At 48.5% G+C, this 23,705-nt stretch overlaps 9 protein-coding genes across 9 annotated transcripts; 2 read left to right on the plus strand and 7 right to left on the minus strand.

Annotated features, from left to right (window-relative positions):
* Positions 1-9: 9 nt before the first annotated feature.
* Positions 10-3,215, plus strand: GGS22DRAFT_156752 (spindle pole body interacting protein). Its single transcript, XM_047960412.1, has 3 exons — positions 10-1,328; positions 1,381-2,607; positions 2,665-3,215. Exons 1-3 carry the CDS (start codon positions 492-494, stop codon positions 3,082-3,084), a joined length of 2,484 nt encoding a protein of 827 aa, XP_047821150.1. The 5' UTR covers positions 10-491; the 3' UTR covers positions 3,085-3,215.
* GGS22DRAFT_156754 (S-formylglutathione hydrol) lies at positions 3,216-4,636 on the minus strand. The gene is made up of 2 exons (XM_047960413.1): positions 3,669-4,636; positions 3,216-3,602 (listed from the first exon to the last, which is right to left on the minus strand). The coding sequence occupies exons 1-2, from the start codon at positions 4,446-4,448 to the stop codon at positions 3,522-3,524; spliced, it is 861 nt and encodes a 286-aa protein (XP_047821151.1). The 5' UTR covers positions 4,449-4,636; the 3' UTR covers positions 3,216-3,521.
* GGS22DRAFT_156756 (uncharacterized protein) lies at positions 4,637-5,862 on the minus strand. Its single transcript, XM_047960414.1, has 3 exons — positions 5,498-5,862; positions 5,262-5,410; positions 4,637-5,190 (listed from the first exon to the last, which is right to left on the minus strand). Exons 1-3 carry the CDS (start codon positions 5,591-5,593, stop codon positions 5,037-5,039), a joined length of 399 nt encoding a protein of 132 aa, XP_047821152.1. The 5' UTR covers positions 5,594-5,862; the 3' UTR covers positions 4,637-5,036.
* Positions 5,863-6,863: 1,001 nt separating this feature from the next.
* On the minus strand, positions 6,864-8,259 carry GGS22DRAFT_156757 (RNA polymerase Rpb6). Its single transcript, XM_047960415.1, has 4 exons — positions 8,073-8,259; positions 7,727-7,996; positions 7,547-7,666; positions 6,864-7,492 (listed from the first exon to the last, which is right to left on the minus strand). The coding sequence occupies exons 1-4, from the start codon at positions 8,105-8,107 to the stop codon at positions 7,456-7,458; spliced, it is 462 nt and encodes a 153-aa protein (XP_047821153.1). The 5' UTR covers positions 8,108-8,259; the 3' UTR covers positions 6,864-7,455.
* Positions 8,260-8,461: 202 nt separating this feature from the next.
* On the plus strand, positions 8,462-10,974 carry GGS22DRAFT_107643 (uncharacterized protein). The gene is made up of 2 exons (XM_047957853.1): positions 8,462-8,731; positions 8,786-10,974. The coding sequence occupies exons 1-2, from the start codon at positions 8,656-8,658 to the stop codon at positions 10,666-10,668; spliced, it is 1,959 nt and encodes a 652-aa protein (XP_047821154.1). The 5' UTR covers positions 8,462-8,655; the 3' UTR covers positions 10,669-10,974.
* A 1,266-nt stretch (positions 10,975-12,240) lies between these two features.
* GGS22DRAFT_198651 (uncharacterized protein) lies at positions 12,241-13,189 on the minus strand. Its single transcript, XM_047966162.1, has one exon. It carries the CDS (start codon positions 12,971-12,973, stop codon positions 12,269-12,271), a length of 705 nt encoding a protein of 234 aa, XP_047821155.1. The 5' UTR covers positions 12,974-13,189; the 3' UTR covers positions 12,241-12,268.
* A 60-nt stretch (positions 13,190-13,249) lies between these two features.
* Positions 13,250-14,332, minus strand: GGS22DRAFT_198663 (uncharacterized protein). The gene has a single exon (XM_047966163.1). The coding sequence runs from the start codon at positions 14,122-14,124 to the stop codon at positions 13,462-13,464; it is 663 nt and encodes a 220-aa protein (XP_047821156.1). The 5' UTR covers positions 14,125-14,332; the 3' UTR covers positions 13,250-13,461.
* On the minus strand, positions 14,229-16,677 carry GGS22DRAFT_156763 (uncharacterized protein). Its single transcript, XM_047960416.1, has 6 exons — positions 16,276-16,677; positions 16,107-16,125; positions 15,858-16,019; positions 15,615-15,719; positions 15,497-15,554; positions 14,229-15,437 (listed from the first exon to the last, which is right to left on the minus strand). The coding sequence occupies exons 1-6, from the start codon at positions 16,294-16,296 to the stop codon at positions 14,843-14,845; spliced, it is 960 nt and encodes a 319-aa protein (XP_047821157.1). The 5' UTR covers positions 16,297-16,677; the 3' UTR covers positions 14,229-14,842.
* A 5,090-nt stretch (positions 16,678-21,767) lies between these two features.
* Positions 21,768-23,471, minus strand: GGS22DRAFT_198669 (uncharacterized protein; the record flags this gene model as incomplete). Its single annotated transcript, XM_047966164.1, has 4 exons — positions 21,768-22,386; positions 22,442-22,942; positions 22,998-23,214; positions 23,340-23,471. The coding sequence occupies 4 exons, from the start codon at positions 23,469-23,471 to the stop codon at positions 22,070-22,072; spliced, it is 1,167 nt and encodes a 388-aa protein (XP_047821158.1). The 3' UTR covers positions 21,768-22,069.
* Between the last annotated feature and the right edge of the window lie 234 nt (positions 23,472-23,705).

The raw sequence follows: 23,705 nt of genomic DNA on the forward strand, positions 1-23,705 counted from the left end.
CTCAGGGTGAAGTACCGCCTTTTGAGTTCAGACAACACCGAAGAGATGAATGTGTAGCAGATCATGTCTCGGCCATTGACCTCTCTTACTCCAACTTTTCACTTCCGATTGCCGTTGGCATTGGTCTTGTGCGTCTTCTGGTTCGATCTCTGATCTCTCTCGGTGGTACTTCGTACGGTTTATCGGTCTATCGCGACATCGCAAATAGGTAGACACGGCGCAACCCCTGAGTTGCGCATGGCACAGTAGTGCTGATCGAATCCCCCGCCACGACGGGACCGCCAGTCGCAATCTGCATCAATTCGACGTGTCATACTCTTGAATTCCGGCGCAATACCAAGGTATACATATTTCGGCCATATATCCTTTTATTATCGGCCAAGGAGCTCCGGCTGTGAGGATCTGCGCTTGATCACTGCCCCGAGCAGTCCCACCGCGGCGGTCCTGTCAACCGCGCGACGATCATACCAGACCCGAGTCGTTGGTTACTAATGGCATCTACTCAAATGGCGTTCCCCTACCTGTCTCGAACAAATACTAGCCAATCCCTTTCTAATGGCGCCACCGGTAACCACCGCGCATCTCTCACATCCTTCTTATCTTCGCGATCCCCCTCGCAGATGTCTCATAATTCGCGACCTCCACGATCTCCACAGCCTCCCATCATGAACAACGATCGTACGTCGGATCCTAGTTCGAAGTCCAAGACTTCTTCGCTGGCAAGTCAAACCGCCGCGTCTTCTTCGCAACACTCTTCTCTCGAGGCTCCAAAGCGACATAATCCTAATGGCCAATCTCCGAGAAAATTACGTTCGCAATATCCCCGCGACTCAGAAAACCATGTCGAGTATATCCTAGTCGCCTCTTTCGATATCGACCGAGGCCCTGTCATGGAACATCAATTTCCAGTCGCAATCACCGGGGATGAGCATATGTTAGCTGAACTTATGTTGCCGGATCAAGTTCATTCGCGCAATCAAGATTGGACCATCTTCTTTCTGCATAAGGACACAAGCCAAGAGGAGGATGAAGAATTGCAAAAAGAGAAAGAAGAAAGACGAAAGCGCAGGAAGCGAAGAAGGGACAGGGCTGCTGGGATAATCAACGAAGACGACGAGACAATTGACGAGGGTGAAGACGAAGAAGAGGACGATGATGATTGGGATGACGACTCTTCAACAGATTCAGAACCTGAAGGAGGAGAAGGTCCCCCGCTAATATACGTACTAAATTTGGTTTATACAAGACACGATAAATCAGTGAAAAGAGGCGCTATAGTCAAAGCAATGGCTATATGTACAAGACATCCCTTTTTACATATCTATAAGGTTGGTTGTAGTATACCTTAATATCCTTTTCCCACATCACTAACTGTCGCAGCCTCTCCTATTACTTGCCCTCGAGGAATACTACAAGTCTCCTGTCCCAGAAACATTATCTATGCTTTATGAGGCTGTCAATAACATGGACCTATCTTTAATGCCAAAGCTCAGCTTGCTTGAGAGACATCTCTTACAAGCTAGTAACAATCAGGACCTGTTCGTCGAAAAATTCGAACGGATGATACAGAGGCGAATAACCGAGGACAAGAGTGAAGGGCTTGGCGAGCCATTCGACGCAAGCAGAAGTCCTCCTAAATTACAAGGCATTTCTCGAGGAGGGACGAAGGCTCATCTCGAAGGACAATCTGCTTACTCGGTCCCGCGAGATACGCACGAATTCGAGAGCAAAGTCATGTACAAGGGTATACCGATCCCCGTTAAGATTCCGACAGCAATTATGCCGGAAACAGTTGGGGATTTCTCTCTTATCAAACTAATCCAGACATTTTCGGAGCCGCATGCAAAGTCGGTTCAACAGTTTTCGATACATACGCACCTAACTACGAACGGGCCAGGAACCCATCCTATAATAGTACTTGCTAATGCTCTTCTAACCCAGAAGAGGGTAATTTTCCTTGGGCATACTATGCCATCAGGCGAAGTTGCGGAAGCCGTGTTAGCAGCGTGTGCTCTGGCCTCTGGTGGTGTGCTACGGGGATTCTCTAGGCATGCATTCCCATACACGGATCTTACCAAGGTCGACGATCTTCTAAAAGTTCCAGGCTTCATCGCCGGAGTTACGAACCCAACATTTGAACTACACCCTGAGTGGTGGGATTTACTATGCGACCTCCAGACAGGACGAATGAAGATCAGCGAGAAGATCGAGCCCGCGCCAATTACGGAGGGACTTGTATACTTCCAGCAGCAGAACCCGTCATTTGCGAACACACTTAGCGGCTCATCTAATGGGAACGTGGACTATACGGGTGATGTCGTGTTCATGAATGATATTCTTAAAAGTATAACAGCGAGGCGTGGAGAACGAGTCATTAGAGCGAAGTGGCGAGACTGGGTCGTGAGGTTCACCCGCATAGCCGCCGCATTCGAGGAGACGGTGTATGGAGCTAGTGCCTTATACATCGGAAATGACGAGTTTGAAACACTCACGGGCGGGCATGGATATGTGTGGGCGGACGAGAACGCCAAGCAAAAGGAGCTTGCTGGCAATGTTTGTCGGATTGAAGGCTGGAGAAATACTAGAAGCTATTACAGCTACATTCAGGTAAGAGGCCGCCTCAATCGAAATAACTCATCCTAGCAACTAACAAAATGATTATAGGACCTGGCCCAATTATACACCATCCGACCCTTAAAGGGATTAGACTTGCATCACATGCATGACCGCCTTCGGTCGCAACGTCTAAATCCGGTACAAAGTCGGGAGATCTATTTAGCATTCTCCAAATACGTCCATTCGTACGACGAGATATGCTTGCTATTGTCTGTAGCACCCGAGTCCCACGCGGGGCTTTTCTACATAGCGCTTGGGCTGTTCCACAAGGACCGCGACGTTCGGATAAAAACATCAGAACTCGTCGAGCGCATTAGCGATCACGAAGCCGGTCAACATTGGTGGAAGGGGATGAGCCGTTTCGAGAAACTTGCCTTCCACCGGATACGGCGAGAGGTAGATGCCGAAACGAAGAGCAAGCTCGAGAAGGAGGGCTTCACAGCCGAAGTGGAAAAGAGGATAAGCTAGAAGACGCAGACGAAGACGAAGATAACGATGAAGAGCAGGAAGGTCCAGACCTAAGGGCGAGGCCCGGGGGGAGGTTGATGTCCTTTGTTTTCTGAAGATATCCGTGACTTCGAATGTTGATATATACCACGTACGTAATTTACATAAGAAGCATGCTTGTGTGTTCTTGATGCGTTAATCATAACCGCATATACATTTCTTTTTAGGACTTCCTATCAGGCGCCTTCATAAGTGATACACTATACCTATATTTAGGCCTTGCTGTTCTCTATCTCGATCATAACCTCGATGGCGAGATATCCGTGTCTTCGTCCTTTTTACCCATAGTCTTCCGTTAGCAAGTTCCGAATTCAACATAGGAACGAACACGGTTCACAGTCGGAACTCGAGCTCTCGAAGCTCCCAGTTGACGAATAGCTACCTTCCCCTAACCCTCTCTAAGCGAGCAGGTATTTAGCAGCGTGTGCGACATGGTCCTCGGCGAAGCTCGACATGAAGAAGTACGAGTGGTCGTAGTCCTGCACAGAGATTAGAATCAAGCTACCCCTAACCGTCCACGACAAAAGAAAAAAAAAGATACTCACAGGCTGATACCTCAACTCCAACCCCTCAACCCCCGCCTCCTTAACCGCCCTCTCAAAATTCTCCGGCAACAATTGCCCCGCCTTATAAAAATTATCCCCAGTGCCCACATCCACGAGGGCCTTCAAATCGCCCTTCCACGTCTTCACCAACTCCGTCGCATCGTGTTTCTTCCAGGCCTCTTTATCCGCGTCGCCGAAGTAGCCCGTGAAAGCCTTGATGCCCCACGGACACTGGCTCGGGTTCGCGATGGGCGCGAACGCGCTGACGCTGCGGTACTTCCCGGGGTTCTTGAGGTACAGCGTCAGCGCGCCGTGCCCGCCCATGCTGTGTCCCGTGATGCTGACCCGCGAGGCGTCGAGCTGCTCGCCGAACGCGGCGAAGAGCGCGCCGGGAAGCTCCGTGGTGATGTACGTCTCCATCTTGTAGTGCGCGCTCCACGGCTCCCGCGTCGCGTCGACGTAGAACCCCGCTCCAGCCCCGAAGTCCCAGCTCTCGGTCTCGCCCGCGAGGTTCGCGCCGCGGGGCGAGGTGTCCGGCCATACGAGCGCGATGCCGCGGCGTGCGGCGGCGGCTTGGAAGAACCCTTTCTCGGTGCAGTTTTGGGGCGTGCAGGTTAGTCCTGATAGGTAGATTAGGACGGGGACCTTGGACCCGCTGGAGACGCTGGGGGGCAGGAAGAGGTTCACGTCCATGGGGGTGCCGGTGCTGGTGGATTGGTGTTGCAGCTTTAGCAGCTTGCCGCCGAAGTTGGCGATTGTGGCTTTGGTCTCGAAGGCCATTTTTACTGGGTTGGATGTATGGCTTCGTGTGTGATGCTGTTTGGAAATTGGGGAAAGAGGGAGGGGATTGGGGAATGGTTGTCTAGAGGTTAGATATATAGATCTAACTTGAAGACGGGAGAGAAGTCGGGTAGAGATAGCTATGATGGAAATGATTCAAGTCTTTAACAGGATTATAATTTCTAATATGTGTGAGAGAGAACTACATCAACCATCTTCCGATTCCCCTCAAGCTCCTCCCCGGCAGTTTTTTGGACTATCGAAGAATAACCCCGCCATCGGTGCGTACAGAACAGCCCCGAGATGTCGTTTCCTTTATCTAACCCCACATTCCAAGCATCTAGACCGACGTCATTGGCGCCGTTTGAATACCAGAAACACTCCGAATACCGGGAAGACTCCGTCGTCGAATCATCGGCATCCCGCTAGCTCGTTTGGTTTCGTTTCGTTTTAATTAATCGTAAACTCAATTCGACTTCCATCTTCTTGTTTTTACTCATTATAGTATTAAGGACGTCTATTTTGTCTAACACCATTTCCGACGATTCCATTAACCTCCTCAATCAATTCACGTCGACACTTCCTCATCTATGCTTTTGTCGTTTGGTTCTGGTAACAGTCGAACGACTCGATGAGATGGTCCCACTGTATGGTTGACAGGTCCCATTTGACAGGGTTGTAGAAGGAGACGGCGCCAAATGTGCAGCCCGTGGGCGATGTGCAGATTTCATCGCATTGACCTCTACATATTATATTAGCCCGACTGTGCAGAGGCGAAAGACAAAGGAAGCTATGATGGATGCATTGACTTACACTCTGGGAAAGCAGTAGAACGCGTCGCCATCGGGAGCGAAGGTCTTGGTGCTTCCCGAGAAGCCGTCGGGCATGTTGTGGCAGTCCTTGAGAGAATAGACCTCATAGTGGCACGCACCCGTAGCGTTGGCGCCATTACAGATTAGGACCTGGACGTTCCCGCGCAAGTCAGCAATCCGTTTATCGTTTACCGTTATCTGTCAGAGAGTGGGACCCGGGGAAGGAACAGAACTTACACCTCCGATTTCTCTCTTAGCTAGCGACGGTCTTCCGCGAGCAGAGACACAAGTCACAGCTGCGACTATGCTGGTAACAATTGCTATTAACTGCATGGCTGCCAGTAGAGAATCAGGTTTGCGATGGCGTGTCTTGGTAAGGAACTTTCGAAGTAAGTTGTAAGAAGGAGGAAGAGTCTTGATGTTTTTTTCCTTTGTTAGGAACGAATGTTATAGATTCAACAAACAAAGGAAGGAAGGAAGTATTATGTGAAGTCTCTCGGTAGGTACCTAGGTAAGTACTAGGTAAGTCGTGCCTGACAATCACAAACAATGCGGGAGTAATGTGGGCAATAGGAAGGATTAAATAGTTGATGTCGATCAGCAATAGAGCTCCGCTTAGATCGGGTACGATGTCGTACTACATAAATGTAGTCCTAGATTGTGCACCTGGGAATACAGAGTACTTTGATGGGCAACAACAAATATGAACCGTACGACAAATAATGAACTGGGTTATGGATCTAAATTCTAATACCTCTAATATGTCGTGCATCCGCAACAGCAAACACAGCCTTTTATTTATACAGGTATGTAACAATCAATGAAGCACCGCTCGGTCTACTTTGTCTGCTTGATCTACTTGGTATAGTACACGATCTAGAATCTCTAGAGTCGAATCTACGAAACATGCTGTTAATCACATTAGCCAAGGAACCCAAAAGAAAGCCACTGTCGCATTATCTTCTTCTTCTAACGGTCTAAGCAAATTTGCCATGTACAGTACATATGTCCATACCTATAGTATGTACGATAGATATCCTGGTTACTCTGCTGATTCTCACGAGCCACATGCAGGTACCTAGTAGATTTCGTTACTGAAGTTGCGATATGATGGATAGAATCTCCAGAGCAACGTTTCTCTACTTCGTATTCAAAAAAGATTTCCCGTGGTTCCTAATCCCTCCACCAATATTACGAGTTAGTCGAGTGTAAGGGAATGCGGCTGCAGCAGCTGACCTGCATCCTTCAATAGTCAGACAACGTCATAGGTCCGTTCGTCTGGTAAGATGCTGCGGTCTCATGTTGTATTCATGCTGTGTTATATGCCGCCTAACCTATAACCATCCACTGAGTGCTCCCGAAATCTTGGCGGGCTTTCTGAATGGGGATTTCTTCCATAGCCATCCATAGGTAACTATATGTACCTATGTTTAATCATCACACCGCATTAGATAAATATACAGATTTAGATAACACTTCCAACACGAATTGATCACCGCCCTTTTGCGCTTTCTCGCGTAGCAAGCCATTCAAGTACATAGAAAACGTATGTAAACTTTTCATCAAAGTACGATGGTTTACTCATGAATAGAATTGATTGCGACAGCAGCACATATATTAGTATGGGCAATGTTCACGAATGCAGGATATCGAAACAAATTATCTGTTTCGTTCCTTTGCTATTAGATCTGATATACGCAATAACAACGCAATCGAGAAAACCACAGTTAACGGCAAGACTATCGGTAAACTCGGTAAGAACGTCTCGCCGTATCTGGCAATATATCTCACTGCTGACGTATGTGATTGTCGTTTGTCATGGGGTGTCTACCCGTTCAGCTGAGGCTGACAGGCGTTGCCATAGCTATAGAAAACATTATGATGCAATCTACATTTGCCTAGCGAGGTAATTAGATAACGTATTATAGGCCGATTGAATGTTGGCTCTACAATGAGGCGTATCAAGAAGGACTATGCCCGGGGAAAATCTGATATATTCCTTAAACAAACCACAAACTCCAATGCTCATGCACACTTCTCTTTAACCATCTGACGATTCATTCTTTTTCGGCCTTCCTATAAGCCAGCCTTATCCTACCCGTGACGAAATCGAGAGTATCTTGGGGCGATCCCAGAGGCGATGCAAGGACCAAATTGTATTTGACCCAGAGGAAAATACTCTAGCAGTAGTCAATTCACTGGAGTAGCTCTTCACACGACCAGTCCTCGTAGCTATATGGCCATTAGTATCATTTACCACATTGGTAGAAGAAGTTGAAGACATACAAGCCATCAGGCAGGTAACGGCGGATGATCAGCGGAATCTTCTTCTCGCGAAGTTCTTTGATGGCAATTTGAAGCGGATCGGACTCTCCTTCTAGATCCACGAGGACAGGGGCATTCATACTATGCGACATTCAATTAGAATACGTCTAGTCTCAATGTACCCATCAATGTCGTCCTTACCTGATCTGTAGCGCCCTAGTACCCAACACACGAGCTCGCTCATACTTGGTCATGTACGGGGTGGTGATTCGTTCTTCGTTAGGGACTTTCTTGTCTTTGTGGGACTTTGTAGTCGCCTTGGTTCGGTTTGCGGCAGCAGACGGGTCGCCTCCGATGACGGTGGCCTCTTCCTCTTCTAAGTGTCGACGATTGAACTCTTCATCTTCATCGAGAACTTCAGGGTCAAGCTCGTCTTCGAAGACCTCTTCATCCTCGTACATAGGCTCGTCTCTGTAACGCATTAAATAATTAGATGCGACGCTTCGAATACACTGAAATGTACCGAGATGCTAAACAGTGGACTCACCCTCCAACATCACCCTCATCACCGAAGTCAGACATCTTGTTTATTATGAGATCAATAGATCAACTCTAAACGAATGTTTTGTATAGATAAAGATCGACGCGATGTGGTTTTGATGTTGGTTGATAAACCGCAGACGAAAAGGTGGTTTTTGATTGAATGCGACGCGAAAAAAAAGTCAGAGAAGGTGAAGTAAATTGTTGAAAGAGATCGAGGCTAAGAATTTCCAAGGCTGCTTATGACCCCACGTCCACCGTGTGATTAAAATAACGCTAGGCCGCATTTGCCCTAGAGGGCTTAACGATAATGGCTTATCCCCCACAACTCGGGTATGTCCCTGTAACTTTTTTTTTTACAGCGTACCACTTTAATTCGTTATCGATATATACCTACACAATTGTCACAGCTCTCTACAATAACTTTTTCAACTCAATTACATCAATTTCTCTCCTCACGATTCCTTACTCGTTCAATCTTTACCCCACGAACTTGAATCGTCTTTTGCGTTCTAAATAAATTCCCTTTATACCTTAAATTGCGACCGTTTTAATTGTCACTCGCTTTGTAATTGTCATTCAATCTCGCAATGAAGAGACGTGCGGACTCACCCGCTGAGGGTGACCCAGGTGTCACCAAAGCTCGCAGACTTGATCTTATTCAATGTAGGCTAGGTAATCTCAATCCTATATTCAAATACTAATCGCGTCTCTCTACAGACGGTCTCAGCACCCAACTCTTCAACGATTTCAATTCTAACGTTATAAGCAACACTGGAGGTGACGCGACAGACCAGAACGAGACAGCCAAGAACGACGCAGACCAGAACGACGCAGGTCAGAACGAGGCGTTCCAGAACGAGACGGGCCAGAACGAGACAGGCCAGAACGAGACCAACCAATCGCAGAGCTACCGCCCCGAGAGCTACCGCAGCCGAAGCTACCACAACCAGAGCTCCCACGACGATGGTGATTTCGAGGATGGTGATTCTGACAATGATGTGTCGAACGTTGGAACACCGATTGATGTAGCTACACCATTGACGGAAGCTACTACCTATGCTCCCACTCCCGCCCCCGTTCCCGCTCCAGCTCTCACCCCGGCTGCGCCTAAAACTACGAGCGGTCGCAAGCAATATCCTTCCGACTTAAAGACACGCATTTGCCACATCTGCAATCTGGCATTCAATCGCCCGTGCCGTCTTGAAGGGCATATGCGCACCCACACCGGTGAACGCCCCTTCAAGTGCGACGAATGCGGCAGTCACTTCGCCACCAAGAAGAGCCGCCATGATCACATGAAGAGCCATGACGGCATTCGTGACCATGTGTGTACTATTCAAGGTTGCGGAAAGGCGTTTGCTGTTCGAGCAAAGCTCATGCGACACTTGAAATCGCATGAGAAGAAGAAGCCGCTTACTTGTGTGCCTTGCAACATGACATTCCGCAAGCCAGAAACCCTTGATCGTCACATGCGCACAATCCACCATAATGCGGCTGGATACGCTTGTGATGGCCTTGATGAGTCCGGCTTGCTCTGTCAGGCGTCGTTCGATAACGCCGCATCTCTTAGACGCCACAAGGAGCGACAGCACGGTCTAATCAAGTTTTGGTGCGATGAATGCCAGCAGGGCGGGAACAACATCGGCTTCCCCACAGTAGCTCAATTGGATGAGCACATCAAGAAAAACCACCACAAGCACAAATGCACTTTTTGTGGTTTTCAATGCAACCTCAAGCTTGAACTTGATCAACACGTCGAATCTCAACACAACGAACCTAAGAAGAGTGTTGAGCAACGCAAGATCATCTCTTGTACCTGGCCTGGCTGCACAAAGTTGTTTACTAAGAAGTCCAACATGGATGCACACGTCAAAGCTTATCATCAAGGCACGCGCTTTGTTTGCGGCGAGTTCGATGTGAGCGGCACCAATGACTTGGCTGCTTGGAACGGTGGTTGCGGCTTGGGCTTTACTACTAAGGGCAATCTCGAGAAGCATATTCGCCATGTTCATCTGAAGCTCCCGCGACCCGAGCAAGCCCAGGGACAAGCGAAGACTAAGGAATCCTCGACCAACCTTCTCGGACAACTTGCCGGTGTGGATGACGGAGCCCGACAGACGCTTCGATGCCTCCTTACTGGTTGCGATGCCACGTTTGTTCATATTGGCGAGCTTCAAGAGCATCTCCGAGTCGATCACGATCTTGCTCAGCATTGGATGGCTGCTCCCGAGACAATGCCACAGCTACCGGTCGCACCCAACGACAACATAATGCCACAGCAACCAGTCGCATCCTACACCTACCCCGACCCTACTCTACAGCAGACGTCTATGCCGTACGGCAATGTGAACTTGGCGGGCTACGGCCAAGGCGATGGATCCTTCGTCCTTGGACAAGCCAACTCTGGCATGGGTCTTTTGGGAGGACAAGCACTTAGTGGTGAGATGCCCAATGGCATCAACAACTTTACTCAGCCCAACCCCTACGGCGATCTCTCTGCCTTCTCTGACCACTTCAATTTCTTGGCTGAAAGCGCCGCCCAGAATATGGGCCAGGGACAGAGCAATCTCCAGGCCGAGAATTTGGTGGCTTCTCAGTAGGACCTGAGCGGTTTTCAATTCATGAGTCAGGAAAGCTTCGAGAAAGAGGTCGAAGCAGCCGACTTCCAGCTTCGAGAACAGTACCAGCCGGACGCAGACGCCTCCTTGCATTTTCCAGCCGAGGAACAAGCAGATACCGCTACCGGGTCTAACCTTCAGGATCAAGCCAAGGTGGAACCATCAACTGGCCTCTCTCCTCACGGTCAGAAAAGCGACCTGCTCGAAGACCAGTCTCTTCCACAGCCCGGCCCAGTTTACGATCTTACAGAAGATGACGTAGCCTTCCACGCGCTCTGCACCGACCAGAACCTCCCTTACGAGCCTGAAGATCCGTTCATGGCCCACCAGCTGGACTTCAAGCGTCGCAAGCTCGAAGCTGATCTCGCGGACAGCACGCAGCGAAACATCAACGCGCACTACCAGCCCGATACCTTCCGCATGCGCTCCGATGGCGAGTTCCGCGATTTCAAGGTCGGCGATGAGGTTAGCCCTACCTTTGAGAAGCCTGATGATGTCTTGCCCGCTTGGGATTGGCAGAAGCAGCCTGGTGCTCCTGGAAACCCTCCCGCAAACCCTCCCGCATGATCGGTTGGGTGGGGTATAAAATGAAGCATGGGGAGGGGGATACCGACTTGGGGTTTTGATGGGACTACGTTTTATGATATGATGGGTTGGGTTTTTCCTATTTCTTTTTCATTCTGGGTTTCATGTACATTTGGCTGGGTTTTGTTTCCTGTTCTGGTGGTTTGGCATGATGTGATGGGTTATGAATGGCGGATAATTACGTTGATGGATTTCTTGTGGCGGTTTGGTGGCGGTTTTCATATTGGTTTTTTCCATTTGGCAGGTTTCTTCTGGCGGGTTCCTATATGGCAGATTTCATGTGGTGGTCTCTCATACGACAGTTTTCATGTAACGGCATTTGGAGTTGGCGGCAGGTTTGGTCGCGCAGTTTTTGCGACTGGTTGAGATACCCAATGGCTTGTTTGGGATTACAAGGAATTTGTGTAGTCCCCCTCCCCCCCTTCTGGTGGCCGACAATAACACAAGACGTTTATTGTCATACCTTCTTCGCTCTTGAGTGATTTATGAGTTCGTGCTTGATACTAAAGAATCAAACGTGCTTGCTTCCCTGTACGTTTGCTATGGCATCTACGGTAGGAGTAAATTTGATGCCCTGCATAAGGAGACGGCTGGCATTGGGATTCTATCCGGATTGATCTTTCAAGCTTACATCCTTATATCACGGCAATCCTTCTTCTGTGATACCAGGGCTTGCCATACTAATATTCGAGGTGTTCCTATGTATCAGCCCTTCCCCGTACACGCATTGAAAGCTAAACAGATCCTCGATCTCTGACGGCGGCCCTTCATATCAAATAATAGTAGTATTTATGAGTCTATGGTATGCGTAAACGCCTTCTCTATACAAATTCTATCTAGCGAGTCAGATAGAGATTGCTTTTTCCTTTTTCTAACGCCTGCTTGACATCGTATCAATCCTCTATCGTGACCGAGCGCCTCCTCAGAATAATTCCGGAACTCCGAGCCCTAGTGAACGCCACCTAACCTTCCTTTTTATTGAGGAAACTATAGGATATTAGATACATAGTTGCCTTGTACACGTTCTAGGACCGATTTCCGGGAGCGAGCCACAATCTAAAAGCAGTATCCCCGTATTGAGAAGCGCAAATCCAAGAAATTCAAAACGCCACGGTTCTAATTTAGTAAGAAAAAAACCTGGCGAGTGTATCGCTTGGTCCCAAGCTGTGCCGTGATCCTTTTGCTGGTAATAATTCGAAGGTATCAGATTCTGATTTTGTGCTATTCCCTCCGTCTCGTTTCTCGATGCGTATCCAACCTCGAAATCGACGAGTTGGCATATCGAATTATGGTTTTTAGGTTTCTGTTCGCGTGCCAGACTTTGGGGTTTCCTCAACTCTGTGATGTTTTGTTGGACCCAGTATTTTGCTTTCCGCTGACAGTCGCCCGCATCGTACAGACCCGCTAACGCATTGGCTACTACTGGATGGCAGACGGAACAACTGGACTCTCGTTCGAGGACGGATGTTAAGATATTCTGGGCGGTGGGCCACCTCCACGAAAGAGAGTCGTGGATGCAGTATTGGTCGTTCAGGAGACTTGGGACGGCCCTCCATGACGTCAAAACCATCACGATGTGTTGAAACTCCGGATCCCTTGTGGCAGCGGGGTGCGGTAGGTTTGGTATGAGCCATGAACTTACTTGGCAGAATTTCTCGTTGCATCCGTTGTAGGAGAAACCGTTGATGTCTTCAAGGAACATCTCGTACGCATCTTGTTATTTTTCACGCATTATTTTTACCACTACGAGTTACTATTCACGTGTGGCTCAGTATCTTCGGCACGTCTTCCGCTTACCAACAGGTTTCCACGTCAGCGCCGTTAATCCAATTTAGGAGAGCAAACAAAAAAGCTGATTAAGATACACAATAGGTATGTATTGAATTAAATAAGTAGCCGACCCAGCCGTAGCTACAAAACTCACCTACCTGGAAAGCAAGATCCAGCTCGCAGCTATTCACCCTACCTATGCATATTCAATATATCCAGGTAAGGCATAACATGGGATTTTCACATCATTGGGGACATTGGGCTTACCTGGATAAGTACTTAGGTTAGTACAAGGTAGAAAACCTACTTCTCGGCTCAGGCCCCCATTCAACATCATCCAACCTCGTACTCTGAACACCGCTCGTCTAGACAACAAGCGCCGAAGCGCAAACGATCGAACGAGACCATCTCCTCACCCCCCTACTTCTTCTCCTCTTCACTCTTCTCCTCCCCCTCCTTCTTGACCTCCTCCTCCTTCTTCCCATCCTTCTCAGGAGCAGCAGAAACAGCCTGCTCCTTCCTCGCCGCATAAACAGCAGGACTGGGACGAGGCTTCAACTTTCTGACCTTCGGGGGCTGGCCCCCCGTGCCTTCTTTGCGCTCCTTACCATCATCTCTCTGTTTCTCCTTACCATCACCTACCTTTTTCTCCTTCTCCTTACCACCACCCCCCTTCTTCCGCCCCTTCACCTCCTTCCGCTCATCACCAGAAGAATACAACTCAGACTCAGAAACAAGAGTCCAAGTAGACTCCCCCAAATCACGCGTCCCCACCTCCTCCGCAACATCAACCCAGCTCTCACCAGAGCTACTCCCGACCTCAGACCAGCTACCGCCGAGGCTATCCCTCCTCGCCATCAAACCGAGCGGATTCAAGCAGTTGGCGCAGTGCGACCGGTTGCTCGGGTCCAGGGGTTCGGGCCGGAAGGCCCTGTAGCGGATGCGGTAGCAGCGGTCGCAGAGCTCTTCGGTGGGGGACGGGAGGTTGGTCAGGGAGGGAGGGGAAGGAGGGGGAGAGGGAAAGTAGGGGGAAGAAGGAGCGGAGAGAGCGGAAGAGTAGAAGAATGATCCGAAGAAATTCATTGTGTCTTGAGCGAGAAGACGAACAGATAGGAGTATTAAAGTAAGAATATAAGAAGATACACACGAATATGTGTGTAGGCTTACCTAATGTGATGCTCTAAAATCCGGTTGAGAATGTAGCATAGAGTAGGTATTTTATACAAAATAAAACGAGATCTGTTGATAAAGAAATGCGTAGTTGTGAAACACAATAGTAGTTGAAATAACAAAACAACAACATTATACAGGATAATCCATGGACAAACAAAGATAGGGGTTGGACGAACATTACCTGAAAGCCATGATAGTATAAATACAATGTCCCTGTTGATAACTCAGCTTGAAGACAAATTGTAAAAAGAAACCTGGGGGTTCAAGGATCACGGTAGACAATCACAGGAAAGGTGGAATTAAGGAAGAAATTACTAGCAATCGCGAAGCGGCCGAGACCTTTACCAAATACAAGCCATTGATATAGCCGCCATGGAGACCCTTACACCTGCTCCTAGCGGCCAGCCATTTTGCACACCATGCTTGAATATGAAAGAAACTTTTGTTGATTCGGAATAACGAGAAAATCATACGATCCTCAGGATATTCATAGCCAGAAGGTTTTCCCGACTGGTAAGCCCCATTGGCTATACTGGATTCCCTGAGAATACCAAATCACCGAAAACCTAAGCTGCATAATAGACATGGTGTACTCTCTACTGCAGGTCTTAGGAAGCATTCTGTGCTTTTAAGCACCCAGGCTGGGGAAGGCGTCCGAGCTCAGGGCGAACGAGGAGTTGTTCTCGCGGCCGCCGCCACGTCCACCACGGAAGTCACCACGAGATTCGCCTCGGCCTCGTCCACCGCGGCCACGGCCCTCACCCCTGGGTGCACCACCACGGGTGCCTCCACGTCCGCCGCGTCCGCCTCGGGTACGCTCGGGTTCAACGTATCGCTGGTCAATCTCGACAAGCTGCTTGGCCTTGCGCTCACGCTCGCGCTTGACCTTACCGGCGGTGCCAGAGATGAAGTCATCGTCTTCTTCCTTGGTGAGAGCCTTGGCGTTGGCCCACTTCTTATCAGCCTTGCTGCCCTCGTTAGGCTTGCGGATTTCAAGAGATTCGCCAAGAGCGAGCTTCTTCTCGGCTTGTTGCGCGAGGTAGTCGGCATAGGAGACGTGCTTGTCCTCGGGCTCAGCTGGAGTAGCGGGAGCCTCTTGAGCATCCTCGGCTGTAGATTCCTTCAGTTCTGACTGAGCGATCTCCTCTCCAGCCTGCTCGTCCTTCTGCTCGGCATTGCCTTCTGTGGCACCCCATGATTGGGCGGCCTGCTTATCGGAGCCACTATTTAAATGGTTAGAACATAGAAGTAGAGGATGGTATTTCAATTTTGATATACGTACGTTGCAGCACCCTTGGTATGTCGGTCGTCACGATCACGAGGGAATCGGCCGCCGCGACCTATTTCGGCAAATTAGCATATACTCGATATAAACAATGGTGTATAATTTCAGGTCTTACCTCCTCTCACACGGGCATCACGACCACCTCGGGAACCGCCTCGTGGGGCTTCGTCCGTAGACTTACGGTAGTTGTTGGCAGCACCAGCATTGCGGTCGCGGTAGGCTAGATTAACGTCCAGTTAGTCAGGTGAAATATGGAAATAACCGTATAAATGGGTATAGATCATATAATTGAGGGGAAGGGAGTGGTAGGTGTGGAGCTGAATAAAATAAAACCCCGTTAGGTGCATGTGACACTCACCTCCCTCGTTGCCTCCAGGACCAGCACGACGAGCTCCGGTGTTGGTAGCTGGCTTCGCGGCGGGGCCTTGGGGCTCGGCGTTGCGCTTGGTGCTGCGCATCGTGGTCTTGTCGACCGTCTTCACAGGGCCTGATGGCACTTCATCTCCCTCCACGTCGTTACCTGTATGTGTTGATCGAGGTTAGCAAACAACGGTTCCCGCATAGCGAAAATTTTCACCGAGAGCGGATGTTCGACGAGGCGACATACCGAGGAGGGCGAAAAGGTTCTAGAGAATTAAATAGTTAGCTTTATAGTCACGGAATAAAAGCTGAATTGGGGCATGATGGCAAAGAAAACTGCGGCAGGCGACAGGAAGTTTGGGGAGGGAAGATGGAGGCGACCAAGCAGAGATGCGTAATCTGGAGCGGAGACGTACCTTGGAGGCGACCGTCGACATGGTGTCGCCAATTGAATCGCCTTTCAGCAAGGCGGAGCTGTGGAAACGACAGTCGGATCAATGGAGAATATGCAACGAGGGGGAAAAGGATATGGCCTAGCAGGTCATATCCTTATGTATAAATATCTCGTCAAAATCTGCGGCGTTGATGAGGTGGATGAGGTTAAGGGTAAGGTTGGGTTTAGAAGGTTTAGAATTGGTGAAGTGCGGTTGCAGTTGATTGTGTGTGAGAGGATGGGCCTTGTGGGCTCTTGCGGGCTCCTACTTTGCGGTGGTCGAACTTTCCTTGGCTCGGAAACCCACCTAACTCTTTTTTTCTGATTTGCCCAAACTCGCTTAAGCGGAACGGGAGAATAATTCTGTGAGCATTTTTGTTTTGCAATTGGCAGCGTTTAGTGCGCTGATGAGTCAGCAATCTCCGCAGGTAGGGTTCGAGATCTGTTAGCGCCAAGAACATGCATTTATACGTTTATATCATTAAACCGTACACTACGCATCTATATGTACATACAACTATACAACTTTAATTCAGCTTAAAGATTGAGCTTTACGTCAACTTTACCTATATCCGTCTTGATAATTAGCAAAGCTTGAGGACGCTATAGACGATCCCAAAGACTATCGGCTGTTTGTTGATTCCCAAAACGATGAATTTATGATCCAATCTAATCAGCAATTACGTCGAATTCCCTTGCACGGATCCATATAAGCCAAGATCTTCCCCGGATCCCACAATTGCATCACTTGCATACCGAGATATGTACATCTCGATGATCTCATAGCGCTTGCTTACACCTGGACCATGCGGCAGCTTCGATGGATACCTTTTATCATACATAATGTTTTATTATCAATTATCGATATCTAATCTCCTTATCGCTGTACCTACATAATATTGAACCCAGGTACAGCGTCATGCTTCTAATTGGGTCTTGACAAGCCGGCATATCTTGAGACTGCATAAGTAGATTTCATTATCCTACCTACTATCCTAGGCACTTCGAGCTTCGTATGCCTGCTTTCGTCTACCCGTTTCTCACAAAGGCTACCTCATGAGTAAAACTTTACTAACTCTCTTTGAAGGTAATAACTATTAAGCTTCGATGAAGCCCTGTCGAAACAGTGCTCTTTGAGCTCTCATCCAATTGTGTTCAAAACGGACTCTTCTCCGAGACACACATTAGATGGGTTATCCACGACTATCTACAAGTTTTCCGTTAGCGATATACGATTATCGCAACCCTCCTATTTTGATCTAGAGGCGCCAATTACCTATTTGACTCCTAAGGTCGCTATATTCTATCCAAGGCGCTTCTTTGATTTTACCTAGACATCGACGGTGTTTTAGATAGGCCTGCGCATAGGTACTCGGAGTCAAGCCACTGACACGCAGGTCTCACCTAGGTGCTACCTAACGATCAAGGTCTTATCAAGCAAGTGTAACATTGGATTCAATCCGGCCGGGGTCAAGGGGTATCTTTAATTTATGCTTGCCATTTCATTTATCGCAAGAGCAGCGACCAGAATATATTTCCCGCTATTTCAAGCCACCAACAGGTAGGTGGTACCGTGAATATATATCGTGGATAGAGTGGGCGAGGTCATCCTTTATCTACCTAGGTATCTATCCTGGAAGGAGTGATAACATTGTAACCAAATCTTGAGATCTCATTGGATATTATTTCCATGGGCAACTCATTCCGTGGCGGCTGAGACGAATATATATAAGAAGGGACGTTCGATGATCTTGGTCAATTGCGAATACTCAACTCCAGGGGTTCTCATAAGGCGGTGTCTATAAACTGCCAAACTGAGCAACACGTGAATGTAGCGGTCTGGATAGCCTCTGATAAGATATAGAAGCGACGGCAATCCCGAGTCTTGATAACTTATCTATATTCAGGACTGATAGGCTGTCGAACCCGTAGCGAGTTTTCATTATATGTAGAAAGATAAGTATTATGAACAAACGACAGTGCGACATAGGACAACTTTGACCTTAGGCTCCTATTATGTGGTTCTCATCTCGAGAATTTATTACGTTTACTCGCGATGGCCTATTCTCAGTCCGCGTATGAGAAGGTGAGCAGGCGACTAGGCTTTGCTATGTCGTGATCCAGGAGACGTACTTTGTATTTCCGAGGAAACCGTCGGCAGACCGAATGAAGCTGGCAGGGTCCGCAGCTGAGGCGATCATCCCCTGGGAAGAATGGCAAGAATGGGAAGAAAGCTTTAATAGGAGCAATCTGATAGGCTTAGCGAGAGAGGCTAGACGGGGTCTCTGTGTTGGTACTTGTCCTCGAGCAGGGTCCGGAAGCTATATCTTACTTAACCTTTATGTAACTTATTTTCTTCAAGACCACGGCATTCGCGTAGCGGAATGACGTTATGCAAGACGGTGCGCCGGGAAAGCCGTCGCAACGACTGTAAATAGAAAAAAAGATACCTCGTAACACGTTAGATCGTGGGGTATCGTGGGAGGGATTTTGATTCTGTTAATAATGGCTTCCTTATCTCTGGTTCTCCCTATCATACCGACAAATACACGGACGCCAGAGATAAGCCAGCCACAGGTAACCACCCATCCAAATAAATACTCTGCAACCGAATCCGAAAGAATTTGAAAATGTGCTCTCTTTTTATCAGTTTGCCGGCCGTCCCTGGAAGCTCCCGTCAACTCTTCAAAAAGCGAAGACGTTGTTGAAAGGATCCGCTATATTTCCTACTTGATCTGTTTGATACCAGTGTATCGACTTATACAATAGGGGGGAAATATTAATAATTCATCCATCCCCATGGTTCGCCGGCTGCGATCGGGACAAGTGTCCCTCGGCGGTCATCACTAATTGTTTTCTCTCTATTACGCTTCGCTGTCGATAAGATGCATTGTTCTTGGCTACTCGAGACCCGATTGATCTTCTGCCCCGAGTGAGGCGTTGGTCACGATTACTGTCCCTTGCCTTTGACTTGGAGACTCAACGTATATGCATTATCATATTAGGTAACCCGCCGTCGGCCGCACCAGGACTCAATCCAACGGAGAGAAAGTTACGACTAATGGCGGTCCGAAACGAGTTGTTCTTAAGTTATTGTTACGAAAGGATGAAGATATCGGGTTAGCTGGACTTAAAGAGTTGGTGGGAGGAAAACTGGCTTAATCCAATGGTGAAAGAGGCGGGATCTATGAGGGACGGGTCACACAGGACGCACAAAGGTTCCGAGACCGAAGCCCGTCAATCCAGAAGGATCGTGATCATCGTGACCTCGAACGAGTCAATACTCTGCGACGCCACTCGAAAACAGCAGCCAAGCAGATTGAAAGACCATGGTACCCGGTGACCTTCAACTCCACGATACTCAATAATTCGGAATCAGCAAAGGAGTAATGAGATGCACTGTTAGGTGACGTGGGTTTAGTTCACCGTCTTTCGTTAGATTCGTGTTCGGGAAGTCAGCATCTTAGGATCACGCGACATATACATACGTATGCTGGCAGGGTCCTATCTGGAACCACTCGGACTACTTGGCAGATATTGCCCTTCATGCGGAAGGCCTGACCGAGGATCTTGACTTGGCTTTCCCTACCTATCCAGGGCTTAAGCGGATCCCAATGCTGGATGTTCTAGGAATGAGAAGGGGGTTCGGCTGAGTTGTTCCTAAAGTTTTCAATAGCGGGATGGGTGAATGGAGGGATGGAAGAGGGATAAGCTGTGATGGATGCCGACTCCACATAGGAAGACGACTCCGACTCCGCACCAATACGCGGTGCAACGACATCCAGACCACTAAAAGCCCGACCGACCAGCCATCGCCTCTGACCGAGCTAGCATCACCCCCACCGAACACCTCGTTGTCTTGGCATTTCTTGTGAACCCACCAGATATCCGGATAGTTTCTCTCAAGGTCCGGCCTCATCACATCACATCACAGCAAAGCAGGATGTCGACGATCGAGACTTGAACCCATCTGTACTTGGTGATGGTCGATATTCGTGGTCTTTCTACTACGAACATAGTAGCCATACTAAAAGGAACGAACCTACGACGAACTCCCACGACACCAAACAGAGACCCATGAGACCGCTCTAGCCCAGGGGAGGAAATGAGGAAACCCTTGCGGGAGAAATCTGAAAGTTAAAGCGAATTGGACCAATCGCACGATCTAATCTGATCTGGATCCCCGAGTTTTTTGACCGACAACCGCGACCGGGTCGAACGGCAGCCAACTAGCGGAATCGACCGCCCTGACCCTTCCTGACCCTTAATCATCTTGCGAACAGTGCACCTGGGCACGCGGGTCCGACTTCCTGCCTTGGTAGTCCCAAGCGTGTTAGTGGATCGATCATACAGGCTACAGCAACCCAGTAACCCCTCCTTCCCCTCTCTAGTGGTTCCTACCGTCCGTCTAAGAGCCCCGCCCATTCGACTAAACCCTTACCGTAACAGAGATTGAGTAAGGGATATACCGTTTGAAACAGAAAAATAGAAAAATGTATATTGAACGTTTGAAGAAGGAAAAAATCCATAGTTGCGCCCCTCCGTGATCGGTTACCCCTCGGCCTTTGACCGGGATTGGCCAACCTGCATATTCGATAGAAATATTGAAATATTCGAACGGGCATACATTAATACCTACCGTCAATTAACAAATCCTCCTTCTTCATCAAGTCCGTTATAATTTTACTAGGTCAAGAAGTGAAGAGGGGCAGAGGTCGAAATGCATGCAAATAATATACCAAGTCCTGCGGTGAAACTTGACATCACAATTTACATGCAATTTATATGAGTACATGCAGCACATGCTTAATCCGTACTGCTTCGCCAATCCAGCGTCACTAGTACCTAGAATACCCTGCCTCCGAGGAAATGTTCTTTCGGTCGTATATCTGGACCTGTATTTGTAAGATGTACGTAGGCTCATGCCTCTTTTAAGTGATAGATCATCATCAAATTATGTTTTTTTTTAATTCACCCTCCCTCGTTTGAATATGTCTTCTCATTTGCCACTACATGTGTACAGGATTAGGTAGCTCTTGGCAATCGAAACATGAAGAATCCTGTATAGCTTCATTTAGTTTCACAACCGGATAGTACAACCTTAGGTAGCTCATCTTAAATCAATCATATATACACCAGTACCTTGGAGTTTCTGAATGATATACCCAAATAGAGTATGTTCGGATGAAATAAGGGGGGCGTATCGTCTTTCTGGGGGCAATTGGATCGTGCTTTCCGCGGCTCGGTGCTATTTTGAGCTTTAACGTCACGACTTTTTTTTGGAGAAAAAATAAAATAAAAATTTCCTTGAACTCCTGTTAGGTATTGTGGATATTGGGATCCTGTACACCCTGTTGTATAATCGTTTTGATGAGCCATTGTACCAAATCATAACTTTTTCCCCGTCCGCCGAAATGCTGCAATTGCCATGAGAACTCGCTAGTTCAGGGTTTATCGAGACCAGAAGCCGACCGCCTGCCATGGGTATAAAATGCTGGTTGCCTTCCTGCCAAATGTTTCGAGATAAATCACGGGGAAGAATATAGCGCTCGCTTTCTGTCGAATTCGATCATCATTGGCACCTCGTACGAAAACTCCGCCCGGCTCGATGCCGACAGCTCATAGGCGTAATCTCGTGAGTTGGGGATGTGTCTTCATCCCCTTCATCGTGATTCGTAGCATCCCTTCCGCCAATATTTTTCTCCCGTCCTCCTGTGCCCCTTTTAATCTCCAACGCCATTCGTATCACTTCGAGTCTATTGCTCCGGTTCGTATTGTTACCTCATATTGCTTGTATCGAAGGAAAACTGCGTCGGAAAGGCCATTGATGCGCTGAGACCAAACGGGTCCCAGTCTAAGGCCGGATCTAGTAATTGAGTCATACTTGGATAACCTTGGCCTTGTGCTTGGCTTTGCGCTTGGTTGCCCTGCCCCCCAGATACCATCGATGGTTGGCCTGGGGGTCCTGTCGTTGTTGGCTGCACAGATATGCCGTGCTGCTGGGGAACTTGGAAAGCCGAAGGATAGGGGCCAGGACCGGGAGTGTCCGGTTCGGGTTCGTCCATCATATCGGTCGGCGCGTCGTACTCCTGTTCTGTACTCACGGGTTAACCATAGGACGACAAAGTTCTATTAAATACAAAGGAAACGGGTCAGCTTGCCGAGCTGTTGGAAATGATTCTGGAACGACGGCGTCGGATAAAATGACGTCGGCCGAGGACCAGCAGCAGCATGCTGTTGCATCATTTGCTGTCGCGCTGCGACTGCCATTCCTGGCATCGGTGCCAACTGTGGCTTCATCGGTGGGGGGATCGTCGTGCGCATGTTCGTATGATCTGAAGGGGCAGGAGATGCTGTTGTTTGGTTACCAAAAGGTGGTGTAGGATTAGTAGGAGAAGCCGCATGAGAAGGGGGGGTCGGCCGCGTCTTGGGCGAGGCTATATTCTGTTGTACACCCGTAGGCTGGGGTAAAGAGGTGACACCAGGCTCGAGCTTGGGGGCGATGCTGGAAGCGGATCTGCGTGCGTGATGGTGCCTGTTGAGGATCGCTCGCGGCATCGGAGGTGGCTGCACCATGTTCTGGGGCATATGAGTTGGACCAAGATTTGGACTGCCGGTTTTGGCATGAAGCTCAGCTTGGACGTCAATACCTAAATGGTATAAGTCGATGCTTATTATACAATGCTTAACAAAGTAATGATTTACCTTTTTCAAGGAGAATTCGTTCAAGAAGAGAGTTCTTATATCTAAGCATTAGGCATTCGTCTGCAGCGCTACGATGAGCAGCCTGTAGACTGGCGAGGTTCGATTCGTGGGCTTTGATCGTTTCTTCGAGCTGCTTAATATATTCCGTTCGGCGCTCTCTGAACGCTGCTTGCGCCTGGCGGTTTCTCTGCTTCCGTTCTTCTGAAGTAGCATAGATCTTTGCTCGGTGTCAGCTTGCAAACCTAGTTTCAACATATCCTTTACCTTGAGTGCGGCGCAAGTGGTCGCAACCCAGTTAAGTAGGATATGTCCATGAATAGAATCAATGATAGGCAAACTTACGGGTTTTCGTCCTCCTTTGCGTTTAGCAGGCTGGTTTTCCGGCGGAAGCAATGGTCCAATGTCATTCTCAGGACTCGAACCGATGGACTCGTCTGATTCGTCTTTTGAGTGTTCTTTCTTGTCGATAGACATCTTGTCTGACATGACAATGTCAAATACAGGAGACGATTGCCGCGCGGCGGCAAACGCCTCTCAGATGAAGTCTTGGTAGACAAGGAAGATACTAGATACTATGTGAAGATTGGTTACCGGTCTTCCCTAATAGATCTTGTCGATATAGTTGTCTGTGGCTTAGATGGAAGAATGTTGTTTAGTAAGTGTGGTTCTAGATTATTGCCGAGTGCCCTGGTATAGGGAAAGGTAAAG

This window comes from Annulohypoxylon maeteangense, assembly GCF_022496945.1.
Source record: "Annulohypoxylon maeteangense strain CBS 123835 unplaced genomic scaffold GGS22scaffold_4, whole genome shotgun sequence".
In the NCBI taxonomy this organism is placed as follows: Eukaryota; Fungi; Ascomycota; class Sordariomycetes; order Xylariales; family Hypoxylaceae; genus Annulohypoxylon; species Annulohypoxylon maeteangense.